The sequence below is a fragment of the Numenius arquata genome, chromosome 5, assembly GCF_964106895.1.
Source record: "Numenius arquata chromosome 5, bNumArq3.hap1.1, whole genome shotgun sequence".
NCBI classification, from domain to species: Eukaryota; Metazoa; Chordata; class Aves; order Charadriiformes; family Scolopacidae; genus Numenius; species Numenius arquata.
The window spans coordinates 20,047,787-20,065,428 of NC_133580.1; the positions used below are offsets into that span (position 1 = coordinate 20,047,787).

Here is a 17,642-nt window from a genome sequence, read left to right on the forward strand (position 1 = left end):
GGAAGCTTTGGCCTAAATAAATTTACACACCCCTGACAGTTTGGGTTTCACTTGATAAATTCCTGCTGATTGCACTAGCCCAGGCAATTCCATCCTATGGAGTTGTTTGGAATCACCTTCCAGGAAAACTGTGCCTTCCTATCACTCCTGCCAGTAAGTAGGTTTCCTGATGAAAGAATTTAGTGCATCTTTTCTATGTAATTTTGAATTGCGTTTCTTCTTTACGTGGTCGCATGGCCGGTACACATGCCTTCAGGTTGTAGCAAACTCAAGAGGAATTCCAGCCTTCCACAAATTCCTGTTCAGCAGTAGTTTTCGGCTCCAGCAGCAGTTAGTTCAGCTTTAGAGCACCTCCTGAGGGCTGAGGGCTACCTACAATGTCCTTGTGAGAACTCGCCTGGAACAGACCCAGCCAAAATGAAGCTCCTCACTGCACTGATCGAGCACCCGTCTTCAAAAGCCCATGCAGCTTTTGGACGAGCACGTCTTTTGCTGTGACAACTGTTGCATACATCACGACTGCATGGTCAAACGGTCTTCCTAATTGGAAGGTCCTCCAAGACCTGTACATATTCACATATTGTGAGTTGTTCCCACTGAAATTGCAGGGACTCCTCAAAATAGGTGAATTTAAGCAACATGGACAATATTGTGGGATTGGAACCGATCTGTGAGAACTGCGATACACCTGATCCAGAATAAATTCCTTCAAGATAATTTAAGTTTCCATTCCTGTAGCAAACAGCTTTTGGGTGGCTTCACGAAGTACCGGTTTCTTCAGAGAGTCTTCTCGCAGCTCTAAAAGCTGTTATTTCTGATAACATTGAAGTATTCGCATCTTGTGCTGTTGATATCACTGCACATTACAGGGTGATGATCCAGAGGATACACCCCAGAACTTCACATGCCAAGATGGAGAAAATCAATCTCTGTTAATAAAAAAAGGCAGGCTCAGTGGTGCAGAAAATCACTACTCTGGAGCCTCAAAGAGGCTCCTTCAAAAATTCATGATTATAGAATGGAATCCTGGGCTACATTATAGTCCTGAAAGAGATCAGGATATGAAGGGAAAAAATCCAATTTTCATTAAGTGGAGAAAATAAAGAATAAATCCCATATGCAGACATAGTCTGCATGGAACATAATTATATGCTCAATATATAAGAACACTTTCTAAGTTTTCCCAAGTACCCAATACTTTTCCCAAACACTTTTCAAAGTTTGGTTTGTTTTGTTTTTTTCTTGTTGTTATTCATCGTTCTAGCACTAAATCCATCTGAGTAAAATCTGTGATTATTCTGGTCTACTGCTGTAGGGTAGCTGCAGGACATTCAAAATATAGTTATATATAGACATTTAACGAACTCAGTTTTGACCTGATGACTTAAACTTACTACTCCATAAAGTATTTAGTGATGTCCCCTGCTGATGGTATCCATAATGCAAATACAGATGCAATAAATAGAAGAGAGGAAACATCTTTGCCCTCTTACGTGCGCTGTGCCTACAGCCACCCTGACGAGAGGCTTCTATAATAGGACAGAAATTTGAAGGCACTAAATACCTTTTCAAAAGCAGATTTCCCATTTTCTGTCTATGGGAAGCCTGAATTCCTCGGTCATGATCATTTGGGGGCCAGAAGAATAAATATTAGTCCTGCAGTGTAGGTGGGTGTGATGGCTGATAATTTGGATGGTCTTTGGCTTTTGCACAATTAGAGCAGGAAGAATTCCAGCTTTGCTTCTACAGTATTTTAGCTTTCAGCCTTGGCATACCCGTCATGCAGTATTTGTATGGGAGAGACTGGATTATTTTAGATGTAATCTAGTCAGCTGCATGGAAATACAGCCACTCTAAGTGTTTGCTACAGGGCCTTTTTACCAAATTATCATACACCAAATTATTCTTTTGCAATTATTTTTCACATATTTAATGCAGCTGCAGATCTATTCATGAAGAAACATTTCGGTAGTTCAGCTGATCAGCTCAAAACCAAGAAGAAGCTCCTGACAGTTCATCTTCTTGCTTACTTAAGCATGGCTGAGTCATGACTACAGTGAATCCAGCACTTTCTTTAACTTTTATTTATTCATTCGTTCATTCATTCATTCCTTCCTTCATTCATTGTTAGGGTGCATGTGTGAAGGACTTGGGTGAGTGCGATTTACTGTCATGTAGGTGCCATCATCCCTGACTTCTGAGGTAAGCTGAGATTGAAATACTATTTCACATAAATACCCATTTTTCATCTTTTGCATAACAAGATATTCATAACATTGGACTTCTCAGAACTCATTTGAATTATTTTCATTGCAAAGATAGACAAAGAGGACAGCTAAGAGACAGGAAAAAATGGTCTTAGAATTCAACACTTAATTATATTTATAAATTTTCAATAGGATTGACTATATTAGCTGGAAGAGATGGGCTTTCATTGTGGCACTGAGCCTTCTCCCAGCTTTAACTGACACTTCCTCAGTACGTTAGCAAAGAATTTGCCAGCAAAGATAACACAATGGCCATTTTTGCACTTGCTGTTCTGCCCTATGTTTTGAACTGATGTGCTGATGGAAGCCCTGTCAGAAGCCTGGAATACCCAGTTGGGTTAGCACATGGACTTGCCATGCTCGGAAAGGTATCTTTTAATTGTAATACCCCCAAATCAAGAGCATGGTTGCTAGCATTCCTCATTAAGAGCTTCCCTCTGCAGTTCTCCTCCCTGATTCTATTTTTAATGAGTGGGAAGGACACGCATCGGGTTGAAACTCAAGGCAAGTGATGGGTGGGAACAAACACTTGCAAAAGGTAAGCAGCTGCTTAGCATTCAGGAGCAAGCAGAGCACTGCAGCTTCTGCAAACCGCTCACGTGGGACCAACTTTTATTTGGCAAGGAGGATGCCTTTCCCACCATGCAGCACCTTTCTGAAGCTGCAGCCGTAGCCGAGGAATTAAGCAGACGTCAGTCAAGAGAAAGCGGCACAATTCTGTGCCAAGCCAGTCAGGGGAATGAGGTGGGTCTGCTTTTGGTGCTGGAAAAATTGGGAGAGAATTTGACATGGTAACTGAGCATGTTGCAGAAAGGTGTCTTTGTTTCTGTGCCCCACTGCTTGTCGTGAGAATCACAGAATGGCAGGGGTTGGAAGGGACCTTTGGACATCATCTCGTCCAACCTCCCTGCTAAAGCAGGGTCGCCCAGAGACAGGAATGCATCCAGGTGGGTTTGGGATATCTCCAGAGATGGAGACTCCACACCCTCTCTGGGCAGCCTGTTCCAGGGCTCTGGCACCCTCAAAGTGAAGAAGTTTTTACTCATGTTCAGAAGGAATTTCCCATGTTCCAGTCTGTGCCCGTTGCCCCTTGTCCTGTCACCGGGCACCACTGAGAAGAACCTGACCCCATCCTCTTGCTACCTGCCCTTTAGATATTGCTAAGCACTGATGAGGTCCCCTCTCAGTCTTCTCTTCTCCAGGCTGAACAGTCCCAGGGCTCTCAGCCTTTCCTCATCAGAGAGATGCTCCAGTCCCCTGATCATCTTTGTAGCCTCAGCTGGACTCTCTCCAGTAGTTCCTGGTCTTTTTGAACTGGGGGCCCAGTTCTCCAGATGTGGCCTCACCAGGGCAGAGCAGAGGGGGAGGATGACCGCCCTCGACCTGCTGGCCACACTCTTTTGAATGCACCCCAGGAGACCATTGGCCTTCTTGGCCAGCGGGGCACATTGCTGGCTCATGGGCAACTTGTTGTCCACCAGGACTCCCAGGTTCCTCTCTGCAGAGAGGTCAACCCCTAGAAATCACTGTCGTGGCAGTTTTTGCTGAATCATGAGATGCTTCAGGGAGGGGACTGCTGTCTGTGATGCTCATGGGGGATGGCTGGTGTGTACCATCACTACGGCTTGGTATCACAAGCCTCCCAGCCAAGGGAAAAATCAGGGGTGAAGGAGTTTTTAGAATCTTTCTCTCTGTTTCCCCACTGTTTCTGTCCCTCTGCTTCAAGGGACTCTGCCAGCTGTTGGCTCCTGCTGCTCGTGCCGAGGTTAACTTGCTGCCTAAGAGAGCCAGAGTAAATGTTGTGGTTGTGTTTGCAATCTGACCCTCTGCCGCTGTGTACAAGCAGCCTTTTTGTACCCGAAACAGCTCCAAATTACTGCACATAAACCATAATCTTCCGGTGGGAGCACTGTAGTTTTCCATTTTGCTGCTAATTGGATGATACACATGCAATAGTCTTTGTTAACATGGCTAGCGCTGGGCAGGGTACAGTGATGGAAGGCTTTTATTTAGAAATCTTGCAAAAATGCAGTGACTGTCTCCGCTTGACAGCAATTGAAACCAATCGTCAATTAACTAAATAACAGCCAATTAGCTTGAAGAAGAAAAAAAAAAAAGAAGAAAATTGCTTACTTCACATTCTTTGTTGAAGCAAACGCCAGTCAGAGGATGGGAGGTTTTTTTCTTTCTCCTATGAGAAGACAAAATGGCAAAAGAAGTGCAGAAAATGCACAGTGGTGTTTTTTTCTTAAATACCCTCTTTTTCTCACACCAGAATATTTGAGAAACTAAATAAGAACATCTTAAGCTCCTGAGACATTTAATTTCCGTTCATTTTTTTTTTTAAACTCAAAATTACAATCATTATGCAAGCACAATTTTTCCTCCTTCCTTTCACGCCGCTGTAGGGCAGCTCCACTGAAGGCGTCTGCCTTCCCAAGGAAAGACCAGCTGCCTGCTGTGCGGCGCCACCACAGGCAGGATTGTGATATTAACATCTGCATCACCAGACCAAGCCCTTCCTCTTTCATATTTTATGGACTTCTAGGGATCCATAGGTGAGATGTGGTCAGAACTTGGAATGTTAAAAATGCTGAAGCAACCGGAGGCCTTAAGATGCATCTGAATGGTGCTGTCAGGACTGGTGTTTTGGACCTGGATCCCTCCAAGACCAGTGTTTTATGTCCATATCCTTTTTTGAATCTGGGAAATAGGACCAAAAAGTATCGATTGAATCAAGAGCATTGCGCAGGGAAAGCCGCTGGCTGGAAGAAAAAGTCTCTCTCCTGGATTATTGCTCGTTATTTTAACTGTTAGCCCAACACCATCTCCCCAAAAGAAGCAGTGCAATTCAACGTGAAGACTAAAGCTTGATCCTATATGCTTTCAGCTGCGGCACCGTTTAACTCTTGCCAGTCCCAAAGCAGAGGCTAATGTCTGCACGGGACAGCTGGGCTTTCAGTGGATGATACGCTGGGCAGAGAAAGAGCATAGATCAGACCAAAAAGGCAGCTGCTACGAGCTAACGTAATATTGCTGGGTTAGTAAGAGACGACCGTTTACTCATGGCATCCTGGCTTTGGATTTTTATCGCACTTTCCTCCTAAGCAGTTAAGGGCAGGAGTTAATGCACAAAGGCATTACGTGGCCTGGCTTCTGGCCTGTGGGGCTGGACCACAGCTGGTGCCTTGGGGCTGGCATCAGGGCTGTGTCTGCCTAGTATCCATTACTTGCATCGATCGATAATTCTTCACTTAGACTTTTTACTCGGTGTCCAAAAAGATTTTATTATGCTACTTTGAGCCGCTCACAGCGTCATTTCACGGGTTTCAAATTGTGTTACTCTTTTGTTAATACTTTTTAGGGCCCGTGTTTCATAATTGGATAGTGGAGGGTGAGAGGTATGTCTTTTAACCGTTGGGAAAGCAATGAATATTGGATGCTTTTTCATTAACTGATGTGAGATTCAGCACTGCACATATTGATCTGTTGCTCTCTTACAGGAACATTTTACACCTGAATGCAAGTTCAAAGAATCAGTATTTGAGAACTACTATGTGACGTATTCTTCAATGATCTACAGACAGCAACAGTCTGGCCGGGGTTGGTATTTGGGTCTTAACAAAGAAGGAGAAATAATGAAAGGAAACCACGTGAAGAAAAATAAACCCGCAGCACACTTCCTTCCAAAACCATTAAAAGGTAATTGCCTGGGTTTGCTCCATCTACCTGAACTGACATTGTCTTGTGTCAGAGATGTTTAATATCTGTGCATACATATTTGAAGGGTTCAGCTACTTATAGAACAGGAGTATAATGTTCTGTAACACACTGTTAATGTGGCCAGAGCTGCTTTTCTTAGGTTCCTCTACGTTATCTCTGCATTTCTCTAATCTAACCAAATACACATATTAGTTTCTTTGTGCCCGAAGTCCACAATGTCTCCATGATAGATAACAAAGGCTTTACCTGGAATGGCTCAAACATCTGCTCACAGGCCATCAGCGACTTGCTGTATGGCTTGTCAATCTGCGCTTTATGTTACAAGATGTTTGTTTGTCTCTTTTGGCCTGAGATAAAACTCTAATGTGCAGTGCCGCAATTAATGTGGCATCAGCACATGACATTAAAGGTATGTGATGGTAATAATATGTGGCATCAGCACATATTAGTAAAGGTAATGTGGCTTACATATACCGCTGTGTATTAAAAGCCAGGACCTAGACTCACCCCAGTTAACTGAAGGATCTGAGACTCTCTGGTCAATGCAGGGGGAGATCTCCATTGACTTATGGAGGTGCTCCTTTTCTCCAGAAGAGCTACCTTCCATATGCTCCTTCCTTAAGAGGAAAGAAGCCGCCTACTTCTGTGTTATGCTCTTAGGTAGCCGTTTAAGGCAGTGTCATTTTGAAATCAGAGAGGATATTTCAAAGGTGCATAGCCCTGGGTGGATGCTGGACTAGTTTGGCAGCCTACACTTAGGACTAGGTGTTACTAACAACTCATGCCGAGGTTGAGGTTGATCCTCGCTGCTAATGTGTGTGAAAACAAAGGAAATAGAAGACTGAAATTCCATTTTCGCACCCACCTTTTTAGGCTACATATACTAGTAACAGGTCAAATCACAGCTGTTGGCAGTGCTACGTCACTGTTAATAAGGAAATATTGATTTATATCAGCTTAGGTCTATCTTGTAGAGTTGTAAGCGCAGTGGGTACGAGGGTGATTTAACTGGGAGAGGGAGGGAGCTGTGGTTTTTCCCTTCTCTAAAATGTCATTGAAGAGGACCTCAGAGGTTCTTAGGGAGTGTTTGAAGTGGAAGAGGTCTCCTTGTTGTGTTTCTTTCATTCGCTCCTGACATTGCACATTGCTGAATGAAAAATCCCAACGTTTCGCCGCCGGACTTTGCGCCCGCAGACCGAGTGGCCCGTAACGCGTGCTGACGTCCCGCCTCTCTTTTGCTTTGCAGTGGCCATGTACAAAGAGCCTTCTCTCCACGATCTCACAGAGTTCTCAAGATCTGGAAGTGGGACCCCGACAAAAAGCAGAAGCGTTTCAGGAGTGCTAAATGGGGGTAAATCCATGAGCCAAAACGAGTCAACGTAGCCAGGTTCAGGCAAGCCAAGTGCTCTCTAAACAGAACCTTACCTCTGGATGCAGTTGAATTCTTACTAGCAGTCTTTCATCCAAACGTTCAATTGCCCAGGACAAGCCACCGAACTTGCATAGGTCACTCGTTTATCAGCCATTAGATCTACTGGTTGTCAAAGGATATACCCCAATAATGTAGAATATGCTTGTGCATATCACAAGGCACTTGGATAGCCAGCAAACATAACTGCGGAATAAATCTCGGAGAAGAAATGTCCAGCTCTTTCTCTCTCTCTCTTTTTCTCTCTCTCTTTCTCTCTCTCTCCTATGCTTTGTGGAATACGAAACAAAAACATTTCACAGCATTCACTGCTGATAAGAATTTGCTTTCCAACTCAGAAAAAGACCACTTTTGCTCTTCAAAGGAAATTTTAATGCTTGTATGTTTTATAGGGGCAAACAAAAAACAAATATGTAAACTCTGTTGTTTCCTTGGCTTACCGTTTTATATCTAAGGCTTGATAAAAAATGTATCCTTTAATTTGGAATAGTGCAACTTTTTGATTTCTGAACTCCAATGGGTCTTTAAAGCTATGTCTTTAAAAAAATAATTAAAAAATCAGGGTTGGAACTGAGAGTTGGTGTCTCAGGCTCAAGCAAACAGTGTTCTTGTGGTTTTAAACACAACGAAATATAAATTTTTATAGATTTGTAGTTTCTGGTAAAGTTCTTGTGCTAACCCCAGTCTGTAGGAACTGAGTTGTTTTGTTATCCCAAGTGGAAGTTAACAGAAAGGGATAAAATTATCCTCCAGTGTAGATTTCTCTTAATTCCATTTTGTGTGTCATGTTAAACTATTGTTGTGGCTTCTTTTCTAAAGACAGAAACTGTGGAATTAAGGTGACTTAATTTTTTTATAAGAAATGTCTTATTTGTAAAAGTCCTTTCACTGTAACGGGCACGTGAATATTGTGTAGGAGGAAGCGTTAGGACAGGTTACCCCTAAACAACATATACTTATACATGCTATTGGAAACAATTGTTTAAAAAAAAAAAAAATGTAGTTAGGTTTCCATTTAGGTCATCATGTCTGTTGCATGGGAGAAAGTTGGAATATTGGCATAGAGTTGCATGATGTGTAAGATTTTGTGCATTAATCATCGTTGGATTCTGTGCTCCAAAACTGACATAGTTCTGTACAGGCAGCTTTCTGCCTCGTACAAAAAGAGTTGTTTATTATTTGTTGTATACACAACCATGCACTGAATAAACTATTTATATTAAGATGTACTTTTTAAAAAAGCTTGTTTGATTATATGATGTACATCCATGATTAATTTCAAGGGAAAGGGTCGGCAGTTAAATTATAAGACTGGAATTAATGTTCAAAACGTTTCTATGTAATGGGTTATTCCCCTGTAATGCCGTACGCTATACAAACGAGAGCATGTCGTTTCTTTTCGGATATTGTTAGAACTGGTCTCACGTGCCCAGCCGAGATACTCAAAACATAGCGACGATTAAGTGCCACAAAGTCTTGGTGACGGCCCCTCTGCCGTGCGCTGCCGGAGCCCCAGCGAATTGCGCTCCTCCGCTTTGAGCTTCTCCAGCTTCTCCGTGTCTGTCCTCCCCGTTAGATGTCCCTTATTGCAGCCACCTCGCAGCACACCTTCCTACAGCCCAGGGCGTCCCCAAGGCACCGCTCCTGCCAGGGTGGCACATTGAGGATGCTCGGAGGTTGCTGGGCATCACGGCAGGTTCCCTTTAGGGGCCGGCTTTATCTGGTCTAGGAGGAAAAAGGCTCTTATGCCTCCTGCTTTTGTGCCCATGCTCTGGAGGGAAAATGGCCCTCTCCAAAAACATCAGTGAGAACTTTCCTCATCTGTAACATCCAGGCAGCTCTGACAGGTGAGCTTCACTCATCAAGGTGGTTCAAAAAGTCCTAGGAGGAACAAGTTTTCATCATGGGTGACGAACCATTTCTGGAAGGGAATAATTGAAATGGAGGCAAAAAGCTACCTATAAATGTCAGCCTGAAATTGAAATCAGATACTCTGCTGTCTACTCCCTGTGCCTCCCACTTGACCAAGTTGGAATTAGACCTCAGACCAGGCTGGGACAATGTTGTTTTTAAGACTGGGGCTGAGAAAGGATAGAAGGAAATTATGTTTCAGATCAAACCCCCAGATTTGTTTTGTGGCAAATAGTAGGCAAAGAGCTCTGACTGCTGAGCTCCCATATTGGAGCAGGGTATTGCCTGTCCCTCACAGGGGATCCTCAGCTTGCCCCTTTCCAAAGGGTGAAGAAGATGGGGGCACAACAAATGTCATAGAAATCCTTAAAAACTGAAGATGTGGCTGCGATTGCTCCACAGGTTTTGATAACTCAATGGGTCTAGAGCATTTTTTCCCTTCAACTAAGTGGGGTATGCACTTGTAGAACAGTTCTCTTAACCCTCCCAACCCCAAGCACCAAATTATTGGGGTGCATGTTCCAAAAGAGGAGTCCAAGTGCCTTAGGAACATACAACCGGATTAAAAAATGTGGCAAAGCTAGTTCAATGCTGAGAGTTTACTATCCTAAAGATAACTGGAGGATAACTGGAGGCCTGCCGCTTTGCTATATAGCTGCAGTCTTACTATTATTCCCCACATCCAGTACCTCCAACCTTGAAGGTCATCTGCAGTGAAAGAAAAATGCTCATCTCACAAATTGTCCCTTCTGAGATCTGTAGTCTGACCCATCTTTTGTATTGACGTTGGCATCAGCTGTGAGCGTTCACTGCCAAGTCCCTAGTTTCAAAGGTTTCTAATATACCAAGCTAAGAAGAGCCACCCTTGGATTAAAGATGAGAGGCGATATATAAACCATAAACAGCTGTTTCTGAAAATTATATGAAATTTCTGACAAACCTGTCCCAATAATAGCTTTTCCTTCAGGGTATTGTGGACTGAAAGGGGAATACTCTTGATAGAGTCCTAATAGGAGACAATAGCTTGTGGACACTATGGGCAAAGTGGGGGATTTATGCCCAGGGTCGTACATAGAATCATAGAATCATAGAATGGTTAGAGTTGGAAGGGGCCTTTGGAGCCATAGACTGAGATTTAACAGGGAGAAATAAGAGTCAAACGCACCTTTGCAGACAGTGGAGTGAAGGTGACATTGTGACCCAACCAGTCTTGGGTAGACAAGAATGTGGCTTCAGCAAAGGACCAGATTTAGGAGACAGACTCTGGAGTATTTCAGCACCCATAAATTAGAAAGTTAAACAGCTGACTCCTAGGTAATACCTCCCTTTAAGAAATGCGCTAGATGTCGGAAAAACGTCCATATTGATGGTAGTCTATCAAAAGAAAAGTTATAGCCGCTGGTCAACCCACTTTGCTCTGCCACATCCACAGTGGCAGAGTGTGGTAAGATGCACACCTGGAATAAGGACAAAGCCCAGGGGCTGGTATGAAACTAAGCCCTACGCTGGCCATGAGCCACAAATGATGGCCACATCTGCAGAAGGCTTGGTTCCAGAAGATGGCCACATCTGCAGAAGGTTTGGCAGCTGATGCCTTTCATCTGCGGTTTCTCTTGTCCCTGCCTCTCCACCGATGCTGCCCATGCTCCAAGCATACCACAGGGCTGGAGTTGGCTCAGGAGGCACAAAACCAGCACAGGAGCTTTCTGGTTCACTTGAGCTTCCCTTGGCAAAGGCCTGAGCCGCAACAGGGGCCGTGTGGAGGCCTTACGAAAGGCAAGACAAATACTGACAAGTACTACCTGCCAACCCAAAAGAAAACAGGTCATCCATGAAATTGGTAGGAATACTGCTAGGAGCATAACTATTATGAGGCAAAATTGCTGCTTTTTTGTGATCCACCTGTCAGAGCTGCTTTCTCGGAGGTCGTTGCAGGGGGCTCAGGCATTGCCTGCTTGGCCTGGTTTTGAGGTGAGCTCATCCAACCCGGAAGAGCTCTTCTCTGTACCACAGAGAATCTTTCTTTTTTCTTTTCTTTTTTCCTTTGCATTTACCTCATGCTACCTCATAGCATGGTTGTATCTCCGTAGCCACTTGCTCAGCCGTGTTCATCGCTGGCACGATGGAAGACAATTCCCTACTTGGGGAAAATATCTCCAAGTTATCCCAGGGAAGAATGGTGCCCCTTCTGCAGCACCGTCTGGTGTCCCCACCGCTGGTTTCCAGACCACGGGCCGGGTTTCCCAGTGGGATAAAGACGGTGTAACGAGCTCAGGGATGTTGTGGTACGCCAGACCTCTCCCCAGCTGAGCACCAGCATGAGAGCCAGGTCTGGCAGAGCTCTGCTGTGTCTTGAGTATCTCAGCGTGGAGACCGGAGCCAGCTCTAACGGGTTTAAACGTCTCCCTGACATATCCGTGACCAGGACACTTTTGCAGGACAGAATCTGTACGTAACAACCTCCTATCTTCTAATAAATAATTCTGTCTAAAACAGACTCCCTCTTGTCTGGGCTCTGATTTTTATCACTGCAGCTACTTAAGAGTTCTCCACTCCAGCACTGGTGCACCATGCCACTGCTTAGCTTTCACAGGATCACAGAACAGTAGGGGTTGGAAGGGACCTTCAGAGATCACCTAGTCCAACCCCCCTGCCACAGCAGGGTCACCCAGAGCAGGTTGGACAGGAATGCATCCAGGCAGGTTTGGAATATCTCCAGAGAAGCAGACTCCAGAGCCTCTCTGGGCAGCCTGTTCCAGGGCTCTGGCACCCTCAGAGTTGGGATATCCTTGGAATATATACCCTTCTGTGTTATCATTGTCCTTTCCCTAAGTCTTTCTGAATCAGAGAGGGGGAACTTGAGTGGTCAAGACAGGACCGTCGCAGATGGATCCTTCTTCAGTCGCTGTAGCCTCACCATGGCCCATGAAGGACACAGAAAGTGTGATGCATTTTACCAGCTCAGGGAATGGCTACTCTAAATATTGGTGCTCAGTTTCCTACACGGTGTAAGACCAAGATAAAGCACCACCATAGTTTTGTCTGACTTAGGCTCTGCAAAAATGACAGTAAAGAATAGTAGAAAGCCCATTTAAAATAAATGGTTTTATTGGGAAAAAAAGCGCTACCACACAATTTACCCTGAATCACACCAGCTTTGGGATTTTTTTCAGCTCTTTTGTCGGGGAGAAGTTCTTGACAACTTTAAATTCACAACCCAGGGGTAAACTTTTAAGAAATTCTCTTCCCTGGCATGAGCGAGCAGAGCTCTGGGGCCCTGCCCTTTCCTGGCACGTTGGCACCAAGGTCTTTTGGAGAGTGGGGCCCTGAAACAAGCTGGGTTTGCTTGTGCGTGATGGCTTGTATTGTTTATCGGCTCCAGTCACAGAGCTTACCCTGCTTTGGGTACATTCCACATCAGTTTGGGGGGGCACTCAATCACCCTGCCCTTCTGCCACTCCTCTCAGGGGGAAGTTTAAATATTAAAGAAAAATCCAAATTTGAAACACGTTTTACATGAATCAGAGAAACTGAAGTAATAAATTATTCCATCTCATCAGGAACTGGAGAACAGTTTATAGGATTCCCTTCAAAGATCATTAATAATGATTTAGAAGTTAAGATTCTTAAATGCCACGTATGGAAAATTACTTTCAAGCACCCACAGGCTTGATGATCTCTTCAACGATCTCAAAGGTCCCTTCCAACCAAGATTCTGTGATTCTGTGTGATTCTATGATTTTTTTTTCCCAACGTACATTTGGCATTTCTCACCTAAACTCAACAGCAGGAGGGGCAGGAGGAATGCTTTCATCTCCCATGGGTTTCTCAGCATTACACATTATCTTTCCATGATATTTGAAAAGTCATGGCAGTCAGGTGAAGTCCCTGCAGACTGGAAGAGAGGAAACATCACACCCATTTTTAAAAAGGGTAGAACTGGGAACTACCGACACGTCAGCCTCACCTCCGTGCCTGGGAAGATCATGGAACAGATCCTTCTAAATGCCATGCTTGGGCACATGGAGGACACGGAGATGATTCAAGATAGCAAGCATGGCTTTACTAGGGGCAGGTCGTGCCTGACTAACCTAGTGGCCTTCTATGATAGTGACTAGGTCAGTAGATAAGACGGGACGACCTATGGACGTGATCTGTCTGGACTTCAGTAAGGCCTTTGACACAGTCCCTCACAACATCCTGCTTGCCAGATTGGAGGGATACAGATTTGATGGGTGGACTGTTCAGTAGATAAGGAATTGGCTGGATGGCCACACCCAGAGGGTGGTACTCAATGGCTTGAAATCCAGATGGAGGGCAGTGACAAGTGGTGTCCCTCAAGGGTCCATGCTGGGACTGGTACTGTTTAACATTTTTATCAATGACATAGAAGGATTGAGAGCACCATCAGCAAGTTTGCAGATGACACCAAGCTGTGTGGTGTTGTCGATAAACCAGAGGGACAGGATGTCATTCAGAGGGACCTGGACAGGCTGGAGAGGTGGGCCCAGATGAACCTCATGAGGTTCAACAAAAGCAAGTGCAGGGTTCTGCACCTGGGCCGAAAAAATCCTCGGTATAAATACAGACTGGGGGATGAGGTATTAGAAAGCAGCCCTGAGGAAAGGGACTTGGGGGTGCTGATGGACGAGAAGCTGGACATGAGCAGGCAATGTGCTCTCGCAGCCCAAAAGGCCAATCACATCCTGGGCTGCATCAAAAGAAGTGTTGCCAGCAGATCCAGAGAGGTGATTCTGCCACTTTACTCTGCTCTGGTGAGACCTCACCTGGAGTACTGTGTGCAGGTCTGGAGCCCTCAATATAGAAAGGACATGGACCTGATGGAGCGGGTCCAGAGGAGGGCCACTAAACTGATCAGGGGGTTGGAGCACCTCTGCTACAAGGACAGGCTGAGGGAGCTGGGCTTGTTCAGCCTGGAGAAGAGGAGGCTCCGGGGAGACCTAATAGCGGCCTTCCAGTACCTGAGGGAGGGCCTACAGGAAGGCTGGGGAGGGTCTGTTTACAAAGGCTTGCAGTGACAGGACAAGGGGCAATGGCTTTAAGATGGAGAAGAGCAGATTTAGATTGGATATTAGGAACAAGTTCTTTACCATGAGGGTGGTGGAACACTGGAACAGGTTGCCCAGGGAGGTGGTTGAGGCCCCTTCCCTTGAGATATTCAAGGTGAAGCTCGACGAGGCCCTGGGCAACCTGGTCTAGTTGGGGGTGTCCCTGCTGACTGCGGGGAGGTCGGACTAGGTGACCTTTGGAGGTCCCTTCCGGCCTGGACCAATCTATGAATCTATGAATCTGTCACACTCCTTTTCTGAGCTTGTCCCCTTGCTGAGGACAGGGTCACAGGTCCACCCTCCACCCAGGGCCACCACATTTGTATATGGAGGAGGAGGAGTTGTCCCCGTCCCGGCGTTTATAGTGCACAGAGCTGGTTGAGTCAATGAGCTGTTGATCAGGGCTGATCTGAGCTGCCGATGGCGTATTCTGGGGGACACACAGCAGACTGGCAGCTCTGTCTTTGTCATCAGTGTCTGAGCAGTTCTTTTCATTGCAAAGCCCCCAAATTCACCCCAGGCTCCCCTGGGAACATGCTCTGAGCTGAGACATCTCTGTGCAGGACAAAGAGCTGCTTGCTGTGGCTGAACGGCCGTAGCAGCAGCAGCGCTGAGAGGACCTTGGCTGGCGCCTGTTAAAATTAATTCATTAGGGAAAAGACTGCCAAGCTCTGAAAAATAATTTTTCATGATTTGTCACCCACACCTTAAAGAAGGCTAAGGCGCAAACAAAAGCCTTATCCAACCGGGGTGAGCAGATCATTTTTTTGCCCTTCCTTTGCGTATTGATTTAATTCAGTTATTGGAGCCGGTTATACAAAGCAGGGCCCTGCACATGGAGCAGGGGCACAGAGTCCATTGTCCAAACCTTTGCAGCAGGGAAGTTTCATATAGCCAAGAACTCAGAGCTCTTTTAACGTTTTCAAACAATACTACATATATTTTGAAGGAAACCACAGTGAGGTCTGAGCCAAAGTCAGTGAAAACTGTCTTCTCTTTTTCGTACCGTGAGGTCAGGATCAGCCCTACAGCCAAAACCTGAGGGAGACAAGCCTGTGGAAGGAGAGGTTTACAGACACCCTCTCAAGGGAAACGGGAAAAAGAAGAGGTAGAAAAGAGTTTACATGAATTACGTGTTGTACTCAGAAACCCTCCGAAGGACACTTGGGGCATTCCTGGTGCTGCACGCACACGTGCTCCAGGGAAGCGGTAATGGGAATGAAGTATCAGAAGGAAAATGACTCCTGCTCAGGGGCATTTCTGGTGACAGTGGCTTCACTGCAGGTTCCTCCAGGACGTTGTTACAGCTCTACTAAAGATGTTTTAGAGCAATGAAGCAGAAGTGTCACTTCGCTTATGACAAAAAGGACAAGGCCAATAGCGGGAGGTGTAGGAGGGGATGAGGAGTAGGGACACATTTGCCACTAGAGACAACAAAACCACTGCCACCCATCGCATTTAGCAGGACTCAGCTCACACCCTGACCCACGACCAGCACAGCAGAATAAAGAGGCGGAGTTCTGACTCCTCTGCTGTGGGTGTCTCAAGGCCTGGTCCTAATCTCAGTTGCAGAATACACCATGGACTCCAGTAAGTCTGGAGTGTCCCCTGTTGATTTGAAGTACCTTTATCTAGACCATTGCTGAAGGACCTCAGACATCACCTCATGCATAAATATGTTACAGCGGTTAATCTGTGAAATATTTTTAGGTAACAAAATTAACCAGTTCAAAACTTAATTAATCCTATTTCCTTCCCAAATGGTTTCCTTCAAATGGTACTTGAAATAGTTTTACTTTCCCCCATTGTCTGTCTAATGCACTGATGAACTTTTCATTCTGAGCTTTTCCTTATTTTAATTGTCTGCTCATCCAACCATCCCTTCTGATAATTAAGCAAGTTAATAATACAGAGTGATCTTTAAAAATTAAACTTCTTTCCTTGTTAAGCAAAAGCAGAACTTTTGTTGTTGTTTAAAGGGGTGTTTTTTTTTTTTTTTTAACTTTCCTCATTTAAAAGAACAATTAATGCCTTTGGAAGTAGTGGCAACATTTGGGAACCCACCTGCTACAGAGGTGCCGGTGTAAATACTCTTTGCATTAAATAATACAAAGGTTTTGCATTAGATGATACAAAGAGGTTTTCCAGGGAGTTTGAATCAACAGATCTTATGGTAATCAGGGTAGACTGAGCAAAACAAAGAGAAAGCAAAGGAAATCATAAACCAGTCAGGAATAGAGATGCTGCTCTTAACAGCCAGTGTCTTCTGCTTGGATGATCCCTAAGGCTCCACCTATGAACACATCACCAGTCTCACCTTCTTGGTCACTAATGCATGGTCCTACTGTATCCTTTTCTGCAAATTTAATCAGCATTCAAGAGAAGCTTAGGCCTTTCTGCCTTGCCTCACCTGACAAAAACAGTTGCCCTGGATGCACAATGTGGAGTGCAGGCACATGTCCACCTCCCGTGGTAGGTCCATGGCATCTCTACTATCATGCAAAGTCAGCGGCTCATCAGTGTTTTCCCACTGGAGGTCACTTGCTGAGGGTCCTTCTTCTCCTCGGTGTGGCCCCTTACAAGATGCACCATGCAGAGCAGAGGATGGTACCCACCCAGCTGCACATCTGGTTCCAGGGCAGCTTCTGCTGCTCACCCACAGCAGAGCCAGCTCTAAATCCTCCATTTTCAACGGAGACAAAGGCAGAATTCTTCCATTGTGCTCCACGTCGGACAGACAGCAGCACACTCGGAGTTTAAATTCTGCTAAGGAGGAAAATGTCTTCACACAAGCACATTGAAATGTATTATGTATACACACTTAAAGATACACACATACATATACAAACATATATAATTACATGTATATATACAGTTTATGTGTATATTATAGATAGATAGATAGACAGACAGATAGACAGATAGGTAGATTGATAGATAGATCTATGTATATATATCAGCTCATGTTTGTCATATGAGAGCTCCCCAGCAAACAGCCTGAACTGGTGAGAATGGGGTGGGCACAGCAAGTTCAAGTAACACCTCATGGTGGAAAAGGGTTTGAAGCAGACAGAAATTCACCTTTCCGAGGCAGTAAACTGGAAGATGTTTAGGAGATGAAAACCCTGCGAGCCTTCTTCATGCAAGCCCTTTCACAACCCTCATAGTCCCCTCAGTGCTGGCTGAGCCACCGTGTACAGTGAGCGAGGAGGGACCGACGCTTTGCTAGAAGCCTTTTACTCC

General features: G+C 45.0%; 1 protein-coding gene across 2 annotated transcripts in view; it reads left to right on the plus strand.

Annotated features, from left to right (window-relative positions):
* Positions 1-11,819, plus strand: part of FGF13 (fibroblast growth factor 13) — a 273,767-nt gene extending 261,948 nt beyond the window's left edge. Inside the window, exons 5-6 of one of the 2 annotated variants that reach the window (XM_074147188.1) lie at positions 5,771-5,969; positions 7,237-11,819. In XM_074147188.1, coding sequence (XP_074003289.1) covers positions 5,771-5,969; positions 7,237-7,373 — 336 coding nt within the window. In that variant the 3' untranslated portion in view covers positions 7,374-11,819. The remainder of the gene's footprint in view (positions 1-5,770; positions 5,970-7,236) is intronic. The other variant, XM_074147189.1, reaches the window with a different exon arrangement.
* The last annotated feature ends 5,823 nt before the right edge of the window (positions 11,820-17,642 follow it).